The following is a 15,188-nucleotide window of genomic DNA, read 5'->3' as shown; positions in this document are numbered from 1 at the left end:
AGAGGCAGATCTATGAGCACCAACGTTACAATGAACACGACATTCAACCTAATTAGATACGTCTCAACACCATTAACGATCTTTGTACTTCCGGTTCTCAGCTCCGTCCTCTCGCGGCAACTGCACGAACGCGCCAAAATAGGAAAACAGCAGGCGAGTCTGTGACAGGCGCAGACAAATCCAGCAGACAAAACTTTCTATTAAAGCGGCGTGTCTTCAAATGCGGCTTCACGCACACGTTTAGCTGTTTTATTTTAGTGTTTTGTACCCGGAACATCGCGATAGAAGATGGTTCTGCAGAACAGTGGATGCTACAAAGCGGACCGAGGACCGAGTGGGGATCCGGAAAACCAGTAAGTCCCAGCAGCTCTAACAGACCAAACGCTTCATAACACTTTCTTATTCAGAATATTAATGGATGACCGAGGACTGTCAGAATTTAGTGTCACTGTTGTGTGCGTTTGAACCAGGGATGATGGATCCTCCTTATCGGCCCTCAAGCGGCTGGAGCGCAGTCAGTTCACCGACGAGATGGACGCTCGCTTCGGATTCGACAGGATGAAGGAGCCGGGAGAGAAAACGGGCTGGCTGATCAACATGCACCCCGTGAGTCCTCGCAGTGCGACAGTTTTTCCTTTCTGTCTGCTGCAAAATAAACACTTAACATTTATTTTTGATGCTCTGCATTTGTAGGCAGAGATCCTGGATGAAGACAAGAGGATGATCAGCGCGGTGGACTATTATTTTATACAGGAGGATGGAAGCAGGTTCAAGGTGTGTTTGGGGGGAAAGCAGAGCGCTGTAACGCAGCTTATTAAATGTCCTGCATTTTACATTTTCTCTCATGTGTTCTGTCTGTGCTGTAGGTGTCTCTGCCCTTCAAGCCATACTTTTACATTGCGACGAAAAAGGTAAGTTAGTGACTGTGATTATGCCAAGTGAACATTTTTTTAAAAAAAAAAGTAATAAATAACAAAATGTGTATGTCCAGAACTGCGAGAGAGAAGTCATCTCATATTTATCTAAGAAGTTCCAAGGAAAGGTGGCAAAGCTCGAAATTCTCCCAAAAGAGGACCTGGACCTGGTGAGAGTTTAAACTGACTTTAAGTTATCTAATAAATAAATAGTGAGTAAATAAATAAGTCAAATAAGTGTAGATAAATAAATATTTTCTATATTTATTTACACAGAATTAGTGAAGAAATAGTTGGTGGTTAATTAATGGATGATTTTTGACAAGAGCACCACCACAACACATTTTCACTCATTTAAAAATCTAATCTGTTTATGTATGCTCACCAGACACTTCATTAGATATGCCTCACTAGTACTGGGTTGGAAGGCTGGATGGATCCATGCTTTCATTTTGCTTATGTCAGATTCTGACTGAACCATCCAAATGTGGCATCAACGAGGTGTACTGCCACGTACTGGATATTTTCCCTTTTTTTTGGACTATTCTGTGTAAACTCTAGAGATGTTTGTGAAGGAACAACTCAGCAGATCAGCAGTTTGTGAAATACTCAGACCAGCCCGTCAGGCATGCCACGTTCAGAGTCTGTTAAATCATCTTTCCTCCACATTCTGATGCTCAGTTTAAACTTGAGCGGGCCGTCTTGACCACGTCTGCTTGTTTTTATGCATTAAGATGCTCCCATGTGATTGGCTGATGTGTTACAGTGAGCAGTTGATTACCTGTACCTAAGAAAGTGGCCAAGTGAGTGCACGCATTTAAGAAAAATCTAAAATATATATCCCCTTTACCACTGTGGCACTCTTGTCCTTAGTATTTAGTGTCCTTAGAATCAGTGTTTTTGAAGGTATCGTGAACAGGTTGCAGTATACTTCCCTATTGGCTGCTAGTGTTGACTTTGTGCAGCCACTCACATGCTGATTCTGCTGATCTGGTGTCTCCAGCCAAACCACCTTGTCGGACTGAAGAGAAACTACATCAAGCTGGCGTTCAACACCGTGGACGACCTCGTGAAGGTCAAGCGTGAGATTGCCCCGGCGGTACGTAAAAACAGAGAGAGGGAGCAGTCCAACGATGCCTACACCTCAATGTTGTCAAGGTATCACCGAACCTTCGTTAGATTCCTTTGATGTTCCGCCTGACGTTTCCAGCTTTATAATAACCCCCGACACCTTTTTGTCCTCTTAGTGCGCTATCAGGTGGCAACGTGACCTCAGTGGATGAAGACGGGATGTCAAAGAGTATTTCAGATCAGTTAGACAACATAGTGGACATGAGAGAGTATGACGTGCCCTACCATGTGCGTGTGTCCATTGACCTGAAGATCCACGTGGTAAGATCAACTCTATCAGGTTCCAGTGTTTTCCAGTGAGGTGTTCCTCGACACCTGTGCACCTGTGCGTGCTCTTCTTATCTTAACTGTCTTTATTTTTCAGGCTCACTGGTACAATGTTCGAAACAGAGGCAGCGCTTACCCGCCAGAGATTGTACGGAGAGACGATCTTGTGGAGCGACCGGTATCAGGATTTTGTTGTTTTAAGCCTTCCATCATTCATTCGGAGTTATACTGAAGTTTTGATTTATGTCGGGGCTTTTCTGTGAAACGTTGTTTCCCTGCAGGACCCTGTCGTTTTGGCGTTTGACATCGAGACCACCAAGCTTCCGCTGAAATTCCCAGACGCAGAGACGGATCAAATTATGATGATCTCCTACATGATAGATGGACAGGTAAGGTTCATTTGCGTTTGATTTTTCAAGTTATTGTTACGTTCCTGTTTGTAGTATCATCTAACAGTCCTTGTGTTTTCACGTAGGGGTTTCTGATCACAAACCGAGAGATCGTCTCTGATAACATTGAGGATTTTGAGTTTACCCCCAAACCTGAGTATGAAGGGCCATTCACTGTTTTTAATGAGGACAATGAGGTATGTAGCCACTAACAATAAAGCATTGATGAATAATAGGCTGCTGTGTGTTTCTGTCAGTTTAATAACACGCTGTAACGGTTGCAGGCAGCTCTCATTCAGAGGTGGTTTGATCACGTTCAAGAAACAAAGCCAAACATCTTTGTGACCTACAATGGAGACTTCTTTGATTGGTAAGCCTATTTTCTGTTTCTGTAAAAGCCAGTTACTTACTTTAAAGGTGAAGTGGGTAGAATACATTACAGGGAGTGGCTGCAGTGAACACTTTTTATTATTTTTAAGTCCTTGGTTTCACTTCAGCTCGAGCAAAAGTGGCCCAAGCACCAGTTCTTTGTGACAATAGGCAGCTACGACATAATGATGAAGCTGTTAATAGTGAATTATTTAAACTGTTAAAAAGCTGATTATATTAGATATTCAATATTCTTATTCTGTTTGTTATGCTGATTACTTTTCTTGATCCTCCACCTCTCCTCATACTGTTTCTCTCTAGGCCTTTCATTGAGGTTCGGGCTGCCCTCCATGGACTGAGCATGCACAGGGAGATCGGTTTCCAGAAAGATAACCAGGGAGAGTACAAGGCCAGTCAGGCCATCCACATGGATTGTTTAAGGTGTGCAAAAGTTTTACACTCTTAAAATGATAAGCATACACTTTACCTCCACCAAGGAGGTTATGTTTTTGGTAACATTTGCATGCATCTCTTTCTGTCTGTAGCTTTATAACTTGGATACGATGAATCTTGTGTAATGTCTATTGTCAACACATAGAAAGCATTTTATAAAGATTTAAAATCTCATGTTTAACCACATTTTAACACATATAATCAAAGTAAATGTTATATGTAATGTTGGTTTTTCATATATCCAACTTCAAACCTCCTTATCCTGTATCAGGTGGGTAAAGAGAGACAGCTACTTGCCGGTGGGAAGCCACAATCTGAAGGCAGCAGCGAAGGCCAAACTGGGTTATGACCCCGTGGAGCTCGACCCAGAAGAAATGTGCCGCATGGCAACCGAGGAGCCGCAGGTGCAGAACTAAACTCCCGTCTTTATAAAATAAAAACCGGAATCATTTTAACGGGATGTTAACTTTCCACTTACTGTCTTTTCTCTTTCTTCCTGTCAGACTCTAGCAACCTATTCTGTGTCAGATGCCGTGGCCACATATTACCTGTACATGAAATATGTCCACCCCTTCATCTTCGCTCTGTGTACCATCATCCCCATGGAGCCCGATGAGGTTCGTCTATGGCGTGCTTTGCAAAAGATTAAGTAGAGTTCTCTTCTTCTTTTTTTTTAAAGTGCATTTTACTAATTACCAGTCTCTCTTTTCTTGCGTTGTTCACCTGTTTCAGGTGCTGCGTAAAGGTTCGGGAACGCTGTGTGAAGCTTTACTTATGGTGCAGGCCTTCCACGCCAACATCATCTTCCCCAACAAGCAGGAGCAGATCTTCAACAAACTGACAGACGACGGCCACGTCCTAGACTCCGAGACTTACGTGGGCGGTCACGTGGAGGCGCTGGAGTCTGGAGTGTTTCGGAGTGACATCCCGTGTCGTTTCAAAATGGTACAGTCTGCTCAATTCTCAGAGCTCACTCTTCATCAGCACTTGTTTGTTTTTGTTTTGTTTTTTAAACGTCGCTCTCATTTTTGATGTTGCAACAGAACCCGGCTGCATTTGACTTCCTGCTGCAAAGAGTTGAGAGAACGATGCGTCATGCCATCGAGGAAGAGGAGAAAATCCCTCTGGAGCAAGTCACTAACTTTAACGAGGTTTGTGGAGGAGGGGAGTTGCCTCTGTCTGTCTTTTTTAATAAGTTACTCAAGTTTTTTTCTGAGCTTGAAATTCAGAATTAACGCCGATATTTTCTCAGGTTTGTGACGAAATTAAGAAAAAGCTGACGTCCCTCAAGGAGGTTCCAAACAGGATTGAATGTCCCCTCATCTACCATCTGGACGTTGGGGCGATGTACCCCAATATTATTCTCACCAACCGCCTTCAGGTTATTACTTTATTAATCAAAAAATGCTCACAATCACATCTAGAAAAGCATTAAATTTAGTCTTTATCTTCTAATTTTGTAGCCATCTGCTATGGTTGATGAGGCCACGTGCGCTGCCTGTGACTTCAACAAGCCTGGTGCCACGTGTCAGAGGAGGATGACCTGGCAATGGAGAGGCGAAATCAGTAAGTTATCTTTGGATATTTGTACTCTGCTTTTAAGCGATTTGGGGGGGGAAACGAAACCTTTGTCTCTCGCTGTCTCTCTCTGCAGTGCCCGCCAGCCGCAGTGAGTTTCACCGCATCCAGCAGCAACTTGAGTCTGAGAAGTTCCCGCCACTGTTCCCCAACGGTCCACCTCGGGCTTTCCACACGCTCAACAGGGAGGAGCAGGCCAAGCATGAGAAGAAACGTCTTGCAGGTTCCTCTTTTCTTTTTGGCTCCTTATAGTAGACTTTGACTATAAGTAATGAAAATAGTGGGTTATCAGGGCTAAAGTTAGTCCTGACTTTATTTTTTTTAAATCAGACTATTGTAAGAAGGCCTATAAAAAGACACACGTCACCAAGCTGGAGGAGCGAGTTACCACCATCTGTCAGAGGGAGAACTCCTTCTATGTGGATACTGTAAGAGCTTTCAGAGATCGCCGTTATGAATTCAAAGGACTTCACAAGGTATTGTAGCTATTTGATCAAATTATACCTGATCTGTCTCATTTATGTATTTATTTTTTTTATAGTTACGTGCGGTAAAGGTTTTCTTTTCGGTGCTACCTTTGCTTTAGGTGTGGAAGAAGAAACTTTCATCAGCTCAGGACAGTGGAGACGCCGCTGAGGTGAAGCGCTGCAAAAACATGGAGATCCTGTACGAATCCCTTCAGCTCGCTCACAAGTGCATCCTCAACTCTTTCTACGGCTACGTCATGAGGAAGGGGTAGGAGCCGGCCGCGGTTTTCATCAATCATCACAGATCCACTTGCGCTGTTACCTGAGCTTTTCGCTGCAGTCAGTACTGAGTGCTGTTGACTTGATGCTCTGTTTTTTTTTGTTTGTTTATTTTATGTTTCCATCAGGGCCCGATGGTACTCTATGGAGATGGCCGGCATTGTGTGTTTCACTGGAGCCAATATTATTACTCAGGCCAGAGAGCTCATTGAGCAAATAGGGTGAGTTGCATAATTCTTGCCAGCATGTTGGCTTTAATTGAGCTCACGCACTTTACAGTATATATTTTATGCTGCGGGTCAGTTTATTCAACTATAAAAATGCTGCAATAAATCTCCTTCTCCGTGACACAGGAGGCCTCTTGAGTTGGACACTGATGGTATCTGGTGTGTCCTCCCCAATACCTTCCCGGAGAACTTTGTGGTGAAGACCAGTAACGAGAAGAAGACCAAGGTGACTATCTCCTACCCGGGTGCCATGTTGAACATCATGGTAAAAGAGGGATTTACCAACGATCAGTACCACGAGCTGGTCGACCCCGCGTCCGTCACTTACAACATCAGGGCAGAGAACAGCATCTTCTTTGAGGTGGACGGACCGTATCTGGCAATGATCCTGCCAGCCTCCAAAGAGGAGGGCAAGAAGCTGAAAAAGAGGTAAGGAGATAATTTTGTGAAATGATTTGTGGCCTTCTTACAGGGTGTAATTAACAAAGGGAGTCGCCTTTCTTTTTAGGTACGCTGTGTTTAATGAGGATGGTTCTTTAGCCGAGCTGAAGGGTTTTGAAGTGAAGAGAAGAGGAGAGCTCCAGCTCATCAAGATTTTTCAGTCGTCTGTGTTCGAGGCTTTCCTCAAAGGAACTACTCTAGAGGAGGTCTACGCTTCAGTGGCCAAAGTGGCCGACTACTGGCTGGATGTACTTTACAGCAAGGTGCATATCTCTGATCAGGTTCTGATAACTAGGGTCTCCTGTAACAAGGTGTTTTTGTCATATTTCTGAATTGTATTGTTCAGCAATCGTTTATTAGAATAATTTTTATAGAAAATGCATAACAAAAAAACTCACTGGATCATTTCATGTGTGATGCAGGCTGCCAACATGCCAGACGCAGAGCTTTTTGACCTGATTTCAGAGAATCGGTCAATGTCTAGAAAGCTCGAAGATTACGGTGAGCAGAAGTCCACGTCCATCAGCACAGCTAAGAGGCTGGCAGAGTTCCTGGGGGATCAAATGGTGAAAGATGCCGGTCTGAGCTGTCGCTATGTCATCTCCCGAAAACCTGAGGGTTCCCCTGTCACAGAAAGGTTCGACAGTTGCCGCTAAAGTAAACTTATCGTACCGTACTGAATATGTTAGATGGTAAAGCAGGGAAACCTTTAGGCTGTAGCTACACTATAATTGGTAAGTTGCTACTGTGTGAGTGTGCGGTGCCTCGGTTGTCAGGTCTGGTTTAAAAAACCAAAACAAAAATGAAAAGATGATAACGTCCACAATGCTAATATTGAGACTTCAAACTTCAAAATCTGTCACATCAGACTATTGCAGCAATACCATATTTAAAAACTAGGCTACTGATTCGATAGGTTTCCTGGTGTTACACAGCACCAAAGACTTTTCTTGAGCTCGCTTTCCCATTTTTGAATATCCTTAGGAAACTAGCGATCTCTAATACGATCAGAAGTTAAAGCCATCGGCTCATTTTTGCTTCTGTGCATCAGGGCCATTCCTCTAGCCATCTTTCAGGCCGAGCCGAGCGTCAAGAAACATTTCCTTCGCAAGTGGTTGAAGATGCCCAGCTTGCATGACATGGACATCCGCTCTGTGAGTTTTAAGGGTAAAATTAAACGCGAATAACAAAGACAAAAATGTTCAAGTACTTTCATGTCATATGGTTTTTTGGTTCTTTCGTTTTTTTTCCAGATCCTTGATTGGAGCTATTACATAGAGAGGTTGGGTAGTGCAATCCAGAAAATCATCACCATTCCTGCTGCTCTGCAACAGGTAAAATGTTTAAAAAATAAATAAATAAACAGAAAACTTAAAACTAAATAATTAATTTAATTGATTAAGAAAATAATAATGGCACCTTCCACTTTTTATTTCCATAAGGTGAAGAATCCTGTTCCCAGAGTGAGGCATCCTGACTGGCTACACAAGAAACTCCTGGAGAAAAATGACATATACAAGCAGAAGAAAATTAGTGAGCTGTTTACCAGCGAGGGCAAGAGACAGGTAAGGTTAACCTCACAGTAAAGTGTCAACCACTAAGCCTTATTGTTGCACTCTAAATGTCTTCCTCGCTCTCAGATTGCCCATCAGCCTCTTGAAGCAGGTCCTGCTGCTGACATAGAGGATTTTGGGATGCCACCCAAACCCCTGCAGCCAGCTATCCTTATCAGCACTAAGCGGAAGCGGGCGTCACACGGAGACGACAGCCAGGTGGAGTCTCAGGATTTAGAGCTTACGCAGTCCTGGCGAGAGATCCTGGGACCGCCCCCTCCCACGGGAAAAACACGGGTAGGAAAGCAGAGGTTTCAGTATATTAAGCTTGAGACATTTTCATGCAATTCCAAATGCACTTGTAGTGCATTTGAATCCAAGACGTTCCAGCGGTGAATGTTAAAAGGTTCAAACAACTTTTTCTGTGTGCAGGAGGAACGTCAAGTTTGGCTGCGCTACCATAAGAAAAAGTGGGAGCTACAGCTGAAGCAGAGAAAGGAGAGGAAAAAGAGGAGGAGGCTGCTGGATGGGGAGGCTCAACCAGTGGGCGGAGGAGTGATCAGAGGTGGTCCCATCACAGGCCTGGGGAGCTTCCTCCGCAGAACAGCTCGCAGCATCCTCGATATGCCGTGGCAAATTGTCCAGGTAGTGCAGAGCGATCCTGTTATCATCCACAAATAATTTAATAATGTAAAGATATTGATCTTCTCTATTTTTACTTCTTCTTTTTTTTCTCAGATTGCAGAAACTAGTCACCCTGGTCTGTATAAGCTTTGGGCTGTGATTGGAAATGACCTCCACTGCATGAAACTCAACATCCCACGTGTCTTCTACGTCAATCAAAAAGTCCCAAAACAGGAGGAGGGAGCGACGTACAAAAAGGCACGCTACAAAAAAATGCATAAAATAATGCAATGACATCACTGTGACTATAGAAGAAGTTACCCAAAATAACTATCAGAGCTGTGTGATTACAGGTGAATCGCATGCTGCCTCGCTCCAACATGGTTTACTACCTCTATGAGTACTCTGTGCCAGAGGACATGTACCAAGAGCACATCAATGAGATCAACGCAGACCTCTCTGCACCTGACATCGAAGGAGTCTATGAAACACAGGTCAGTGTAATTTTTTACACTGCATAGTGTCCGTGTTATAACTGTATAGTACTGGAAACAGAACGCAGCGAGTCGTTTGTTTCAGGTTCCTTTGCTGTTTCGAGCTTTGGTGCAGCTAGGATGCGTGTGCATGGTCAACAAACATGTTGTAAGAGATATGGCCGGAAGGGAGGCTGACACGTTTGATCTGGAACATCTGGAGATGAGGTCGCTGGCCCAGTTTAGCTACCTGGAACCTGGTAAGAGTCATTCAGACACTTTAGATTTAAAAGTTTTGACAGCAGACTTTTGATGGTCATAAATGTCACAATTTAATATTTACTTTTTTTGAATATTTAGGTTGACCTAAATTATGACTTTTCCCTTTAGTGAAAAAGAAAACCGTTTCACTGCAATTACTTGTGAATTTTGATCTGCAACTACTATGTTTGCTTCTCAGGGAGTGTTCGCCACATGTATTTGTATCATCACAGCCAAGGCCACAAGGCTCTGTTTGGCCTCTTCATCCCCTCTCAGCGCAAAGCTAGCATCTTCGTCCTGGACACGGTAAGAATAATGGGCTTTCTTTGAGTGTCCTCTTTGTTTTAGTACCAGAGAAGAAGTCTGTTTTCCTCTCAGTACCATCATGACATTTAATTGCATTGAGAATAAAGCTCAGTTGTTGGCTTGCATTTTTTAGGTTCGAAGCAACCAGATGCCCAACTTGAGTAACCTCTACACAGCTGAACGCACGGCACTCCTGGAGAAAACGACGGAGGAGCTTCTGCCTCCGGAGAAACACAACTTTGAGGTGCGGGCTGAAAATGACATGAAGGCGATCTCACGTGCACTCCAACGAATACTCCTAAACTACAAGGTAAAATAATCTGGTTATATTTAACATTTTTATTACTTTTTAATCTTTAAGTTTCATGCGACTAAATTTGCAAATGCCTGCTTTGTTTGTTGCTGTTGACAGGAGGAGCGCCGTGGGCCCACCCTCATCGCAGTGCAGTCAAACTGGGAGTTGCGTCGATTGACGGCCGGGATGCCGGTGCTCGAGGAGTTCCCGGTCGTTCCGGTTCATGTGGTTGATGAGATCAGCTATAATGTGTTGGACTGGCAACGGCTCGGTGCCCGGCGCATGATCCGCCACTACCTCAACCTGGACAGCTGTCTGTCACAGGCTTTTGACATGGCCAGGTATGATCTGCATGTTTCTGCTGAGTTTCCCTTCACACATAAGGTTGTTCCAGACGGAGAGGAAGATTTTTTTTTTTTTTTTTTGTAAGAGGACACTATAAACGTCTTACATGCTAACTTTGTGGTTGTAGCCTCTAATAAAAGATTTATCCAGGCAGCAGAAATTGTTGTAAAACATTTTCAAGCACTTTTGAATTGTTCTTTTACTTTCAGATATTACCACTTACCTGTGGGGAACTTGCCACAGGATGTGTCCATCTTTGGCTCAGACTTGTTTTTGGCAAGACATCTACGGAAGCACAACCACCTGCTATGGCTTTCACCCACATCCAGGCCTGACCTGGGAGGAAAAGAGGCTGATGACAGCCGTCTGGTGATGGAAAATGATGACAGAGGCTCTGTGGAGATCAATGCTCAGGGATGTTATTCAACAGGTACAAAAAAAAAAAGGAAGAAAAAGGAAATCACTAGAGGGATTTTTGAAGTCTGTCTTAATCATCATCTTTCGTGCAGCATGTGTGGAGTTGGACCTGCAGAGCCTGGCGGTGAACACCATCCTCCAGTCTCAGCATGTCAACGACATGGAGGGCGGAGCCAGCCTGGGCGTCAGTTTTGATGTGATTCAGCAGGCATCTTTGGAGGACATGATGTCAGGAAACCAGGGAGCAAGCGCTCTGGCTAGCTACGATGAGACAGCTCTCTGCTCCAACACCTTCAGGTGTGTAAACTTCTGTGTTTGAGCGCAGGATTTGTGTTTTGTGTTTTGCTCAAACCACAATTTTCATTGATTAATTTTTCTGGGTTCTCTGAGCAGGATCTTAAAGAGCATGGTGGTGGGATGGGTCAGGGAGATCACACAGTACCACAATGTGTATGCAGACAACCAGGTGATGCATTTCTACCGCTGGCTGCGCTCCCCCAGCTCGCTGCTGTATGACCCCGCCCTGCACCGCACCCTGCATAACATGATGAAGAAAGTGTTTCTGCAGTGAGTGCCAAATCCTTTATACTTCAAAAATGAAATCTGAAAGCTTTCTTTTGAAATAATGGTAAACTCTACATCAGTAGGACTTCACCACTAAGAGAAAGCCCTGGTATTTTTAGGTTGTTGCTGTTGGTGTTGTTTGTGTTTTTGTTTTTTACGTTTTAAACGTAAAACTTTATTAGAAAATTTGACGATGTGAACTCTGATTCATAATAATGCTTTCAGTTTCCATTTATCCAGACCTCATTCTCGCATTCTGGCCTTAGGTTGGTTGCAGAGTTCAAACGTCTCGGCTCGACTGTGGTGTACGGAAACTTTAATAGGATCATTCTGTGTACTAAAAAACGCAGGATTGATGATGCCATTGGCTATGTTGAGTATATCACCAACAGGTCAGTGTTTTTTAAATTCTCCAGTCTGATCTGGGATGACCAGAGTTTTAGTTTTCACATGTTTTTATTTTCAAAATCAGAATGAATCCCAGTGAGAAATTATTTTGTTTCAATACACAAATTTTGTTTATAAAACAATATATACAATTGAGGCCCTAAAAGTGCCATGTTAAATTTAAATTAAATATTCTAAAGTTAAAACAGTACTTTAACTGTATAGACAAGATGTAAGTGAAAATAGTCCAAGTGTCAATACACTTAATTTTGAACATTTGATGGCAACAGGTAAGAATTATGTCTTTATTTGCAACCTCACAGAATAAACTCCAGCTGTAACATTAGTGCATCACATCACTGGAAATTGAATGTATTTTCTTGATGATGCAGAAAATGTAATTATGTTACATTTGATCTTAATCTGCTGCTAAGTTTGTTTGATTTTTAGCTGATAGAAAACAGATAATAAAATTGATCGGTTCCATTTTTGTAGGCTGTTAACATCATTTATCAATAAAATTCATTCCCTCTGATTGGATCACAAACTAAAGTGATTTTGCACGTCTCCTTTAGTAAACTACTGGAGAAAATCAGATCCAATCAGATGTAAAAATGCATGCATGTGTTCACAGCTGTTGGCTATTTTGACATATTAACAATAGTATATTAGTAAAATGATGCATGATGCAAAGCAAGAGCCAGAACACTAAAATCAGAAAAACAAAAATAATCTATTAGAAGAGCGAGACGGCAGGGATTGTTGTGGTTTCCATCAGCTGAAGTGATTTCTGTAAATTAAACCCAAAATGGGAGAACTGCCCATTAAAATAATGGATGTGACATTTAAATATTGACTTTATGACAAAATATGAATATAAAATCAATATTGCTACTCAGAGATACATACCTCCTGGGATTTTGGTTCTTGAAATATTGTTGTGGTTTTTTTCCCTGGTTTTCTGAAAGTATGTGACTAAAATAAGCACCAATACCTTTTAAATGTTTGACTTTTATTGTTTACAACTTTTGAAAGTCTAATTTCCTGTTTCCAGTCTTTTACGTGTAACCACAACATCTCACATTTCTAACCGTTTCTCTTCTAGCATCCATTCCAAAGAAATTTTCCACTCTTTGTCCATCTCCTTCTCGCGGTGCTGGGAGTTCCTGCTGTGGATGGACCCTGCCAACTATGGTGGCGTGAAGGGCAAACTGCCCTCCAGCGTCATGTATGGAGAGGTACTGCCAGATGCTGGAGGTTTCTTCCTGTTAAAAGCGAGCTTTTTCTTCCCACTGTCGCCAAGTGCTTGCTCATACAGGGATGTCTGATTGCTGGGGGTTTGGGGTCTTTATCTTACAAACTACAGCACCTTGAGGCGACTCTTTTTGCGATTAGGCCCTGAACTGAATCCATCTCCAATGTTGTTGTTTTGTTTTTTTGTAGGAAGGAGCCCAACAGAAGAAAACCAGACAAGAGGAGGGGGATGAGGATGGCAGTGAGGATGAAGATGAAGAAAATGCTGAGGAGGAGGACGGAGATGGAGAGACAGATGAAGTAGAGGATTTGATTGAGAGTAACTGGAATATCATGCAGTATCTTCCTCAAACCGCCTCCTGTCAGAAGTACTTCCTCATGATCGTCTCAGGTAAAAGAAGGAAAATCTCCCAACATTCTTTTTCTTTGCTTTCTAAGTTACTAACTCTCAAAACACCTTTACCTTGCCAGCGTACATTGCAGCGGTCTATCACAGTATGAAAGAGGAGCTGAGACGTAACGGCCCAGGAGCAACACCAGTAAAGAGACGTGGCAACAGCCAGGCTTCCCAGCAGGCAATTGGGGATCTGAGTGCACTTCCTGGTAAGAAGCTGATCAGGAAGCTGTTGTATGTGCTAAAGACTTCTGTTGTATTTCTCTGGGACTGCAGATTACGCTCAGCCGAGTGTTTAATGTTTACGGCTTTAAAAATTCTCTTCCACAGGAATGATCTCCTTCTCCCAGGAGTACGTGTCCAGCGAGCTGACACAGAACATTTTCACCATCACTCAGAAAATCCAGAAGAAGGTCACTGGTACCAGGAGTGTTACCCACACCTCAGAGATGTTCCCCATCCTGCCTGGGTCACACCTTCCACTCAACAACCCAGCACTGGAGTTTATCAAATATGTCTGCCAGGTAAAAAAAAAAGAAAAGAAAAGAAATCTGCTCCTTTTTTTTTTTTTTTCCTCAGCGGTTATTTATATTTCCCCCATCCCTCCCTTGTTTAGGTTCTTTCACTAGACGCCAACATTGTAAATCAGGTGAACAAGCTGAAGAGAGACCTCCTACGTCTTGTGGATGTTGGAGAGTTTTCAGAGGAAGCCCAGTTCCGTGACCCGTGTAACTCCTACATCCTGCCAGAGGTTATCTGTCACCACTGCAATTTCTGTCGGGACCTTGACCTCTGCAAGGACCCGTCAGTGGCACAGGTAAGAGTACAATAACTCCTGATAATCACATTTCGAAACTGTGAAAGTCAGAAATCTAAATGAGATAAACTTGTTATCTTTTCCTCAGGATGGTTCAGTTTTGCCTCAGTGGTTCTGCTCCAACTGTCAGGCGCAGTATGACACCGAGTCTATTGAGATGGCTCTGGTAGAAGCTCTGCAGAAGAAACTGATGAGCTATACGCTGCAGGATCTGGTGGGTAAAATAGTGCTCAGTATATCAAAACACCTGGCAAAATTTAAGCAATGAAATGATAAAAAAAAAAATGCACTCACTACTTCTGGTTGTTTGTTTGTTTGTTTGTTTGTTTTTCTTAAAAAAGCAAAGTTTGCCTGGCAGTAAAATCTAACTTGCATGCTTTTTGACAGCCCATTTTCCAGAAGGTGCCTCACAGGTTTTGTTCAATTTCAGGTGTGTAGCAAATGTAAGGGAGTGAAGGAAACCAACATGACCCTCTACTGCAAATGTGCTGGAGACTTTGACCTCACCTTCCCAGCCAAGGTTCGTACTTTGAAGCACACGGCACCATTCTGTTCAGCGTTGAACGCATATTATTGACACTGCTGTTTTTGGTCTGTTTACAGAGCTTCTCTGAGCAGATCACGGTGTTTAGGAACATAGCATCCCACTACAACATGAGCTTCCTGGAGGAGACCATAGGCTGGCTGCTCGTTATGAGCCCTCAGATCAACCAGGGTGTTCACTGAATATGAGCTTCACTGACACTTCCTTCACTCCATCCAAATCAGGAAACAGAGTGCTGAAATTCATTTTTGAGTTTTAGCAAACTTCAGCAGCATCGGTCTCTGCTTTTTGCTGTGTGATTGTGTAACCAAGATGATTCCCCTGTAAATATGTTTAGATTGTATTAGTTATGCATGTGTATGAAGATCTTCACTGATAATAAATGTGTTTTTCATGTGTCTTGGTCTGCTTGTGATTGCTGCAGTTCTGTATTTTTCCT

The 15,188-nt window shown here is 43.0% G+C and overlaps 1 protein-coding gene across 2 annotated transcripts; it reads left to right on the top strand.

Moving 5' to 3' along the window:
- The first annotated feature begins 112 nt into the window (after window positions 1–112).
- On the top strand, window positions 113–15,148 carry pole (polymerase (DNA directed), epsilon). Of its 2 annotated transcripts, none has more exons than XM_085425442.1 (48): window positions 113–353; window positions 471–606; window positions 694–774; window positions 867–911; window positions 992–1,084; window positions 1,942–2,072; window positions 2,162–2,306; window positions 2,410–2,490; window positions 2,594–2,701; window positions 2,788–2,898; window positions 2,986–3,071; window positions 3,392–3,511; window positions 3,795–3,927; window positions 4,027–4,140; window positions 4,256–4,468; window positions 4,567–4,674; window positions 4,776–4,904; window positions 4,987–5,089; window positions 5,178–5,324; window positions 5,432–5,577; window positions 5,688–5,836; window positions 5,976–6,068; window positions 6,201–6,503; window positions 6,583–6,778; window positions 6,938–7,152; window positions 7,567–7,669; window positions 7,769–7,849; window positions 7,958–8,080; window positions 8,156–8,365; window positions 8,501–8,713; window positions 8,807–8,950; window positions 9,046–9,186; window positions 9,272–9,425; window positions 9,626–9,732; window positions 9,866–10,042; window positions 10,145–10,368; window positions 10,582–10,802; window positions 10,882–11,086; window positions 11,183–11,356; window positions 11,620–11,745; window positions 12,846–12,978; window positions 13,184–13,385; window positions 13,466–13,597; window positions 13,719–13,912; window positions 14,005–14,205; window positions 14,294–14,419; window positions 14,636–14,725; window positions 14,809–15,148. In XM_085425442.1, the coding sequence occupies exons 1-48, from the start codon at window positions 289–291 to the stop codon at window positions 14,929–14,931; spliced, it is 6,855 nt and encodes a 2,284-aa protein (XP_085281568.1). In that variant the 5' UTR covers window positions 113–288; the 3' UTR covers window positions 14,932–15,148. The 2 variants fall into 2 exon arrangements, with proteins under 2 accessions (XP_085281568.1, XP_085281567.1); XM_085425441.1 differs by having other exon boundaries at window positions 1,918–2,072.
- Window positions 15,149–15,188: the final 40 nt, after the last annotated feature.

Source organism: Rhamphochromis longiceps, linkage group LG12 (genome assembly GCF_057381845.1).
Source record: "Rhamphochromis longiceps isolate RC_006_pf linkage group LG12, R_longiceps_female_GT1.1, whole genome shotgun sequence".
In the NCBI taxonomy this organism is placed as follows: Eukaryota; Metazoa; Chordata; class Actinopteri; order Cichliformes; family Cichlidae; genus Rhamphochromis; species Rhamphochromis longiceps.
The sequence above is the reverse complement of the archived record's forward strand: the minus strand, read 5'-3'. Positions and strand labels throughout refer to the sequence as shown.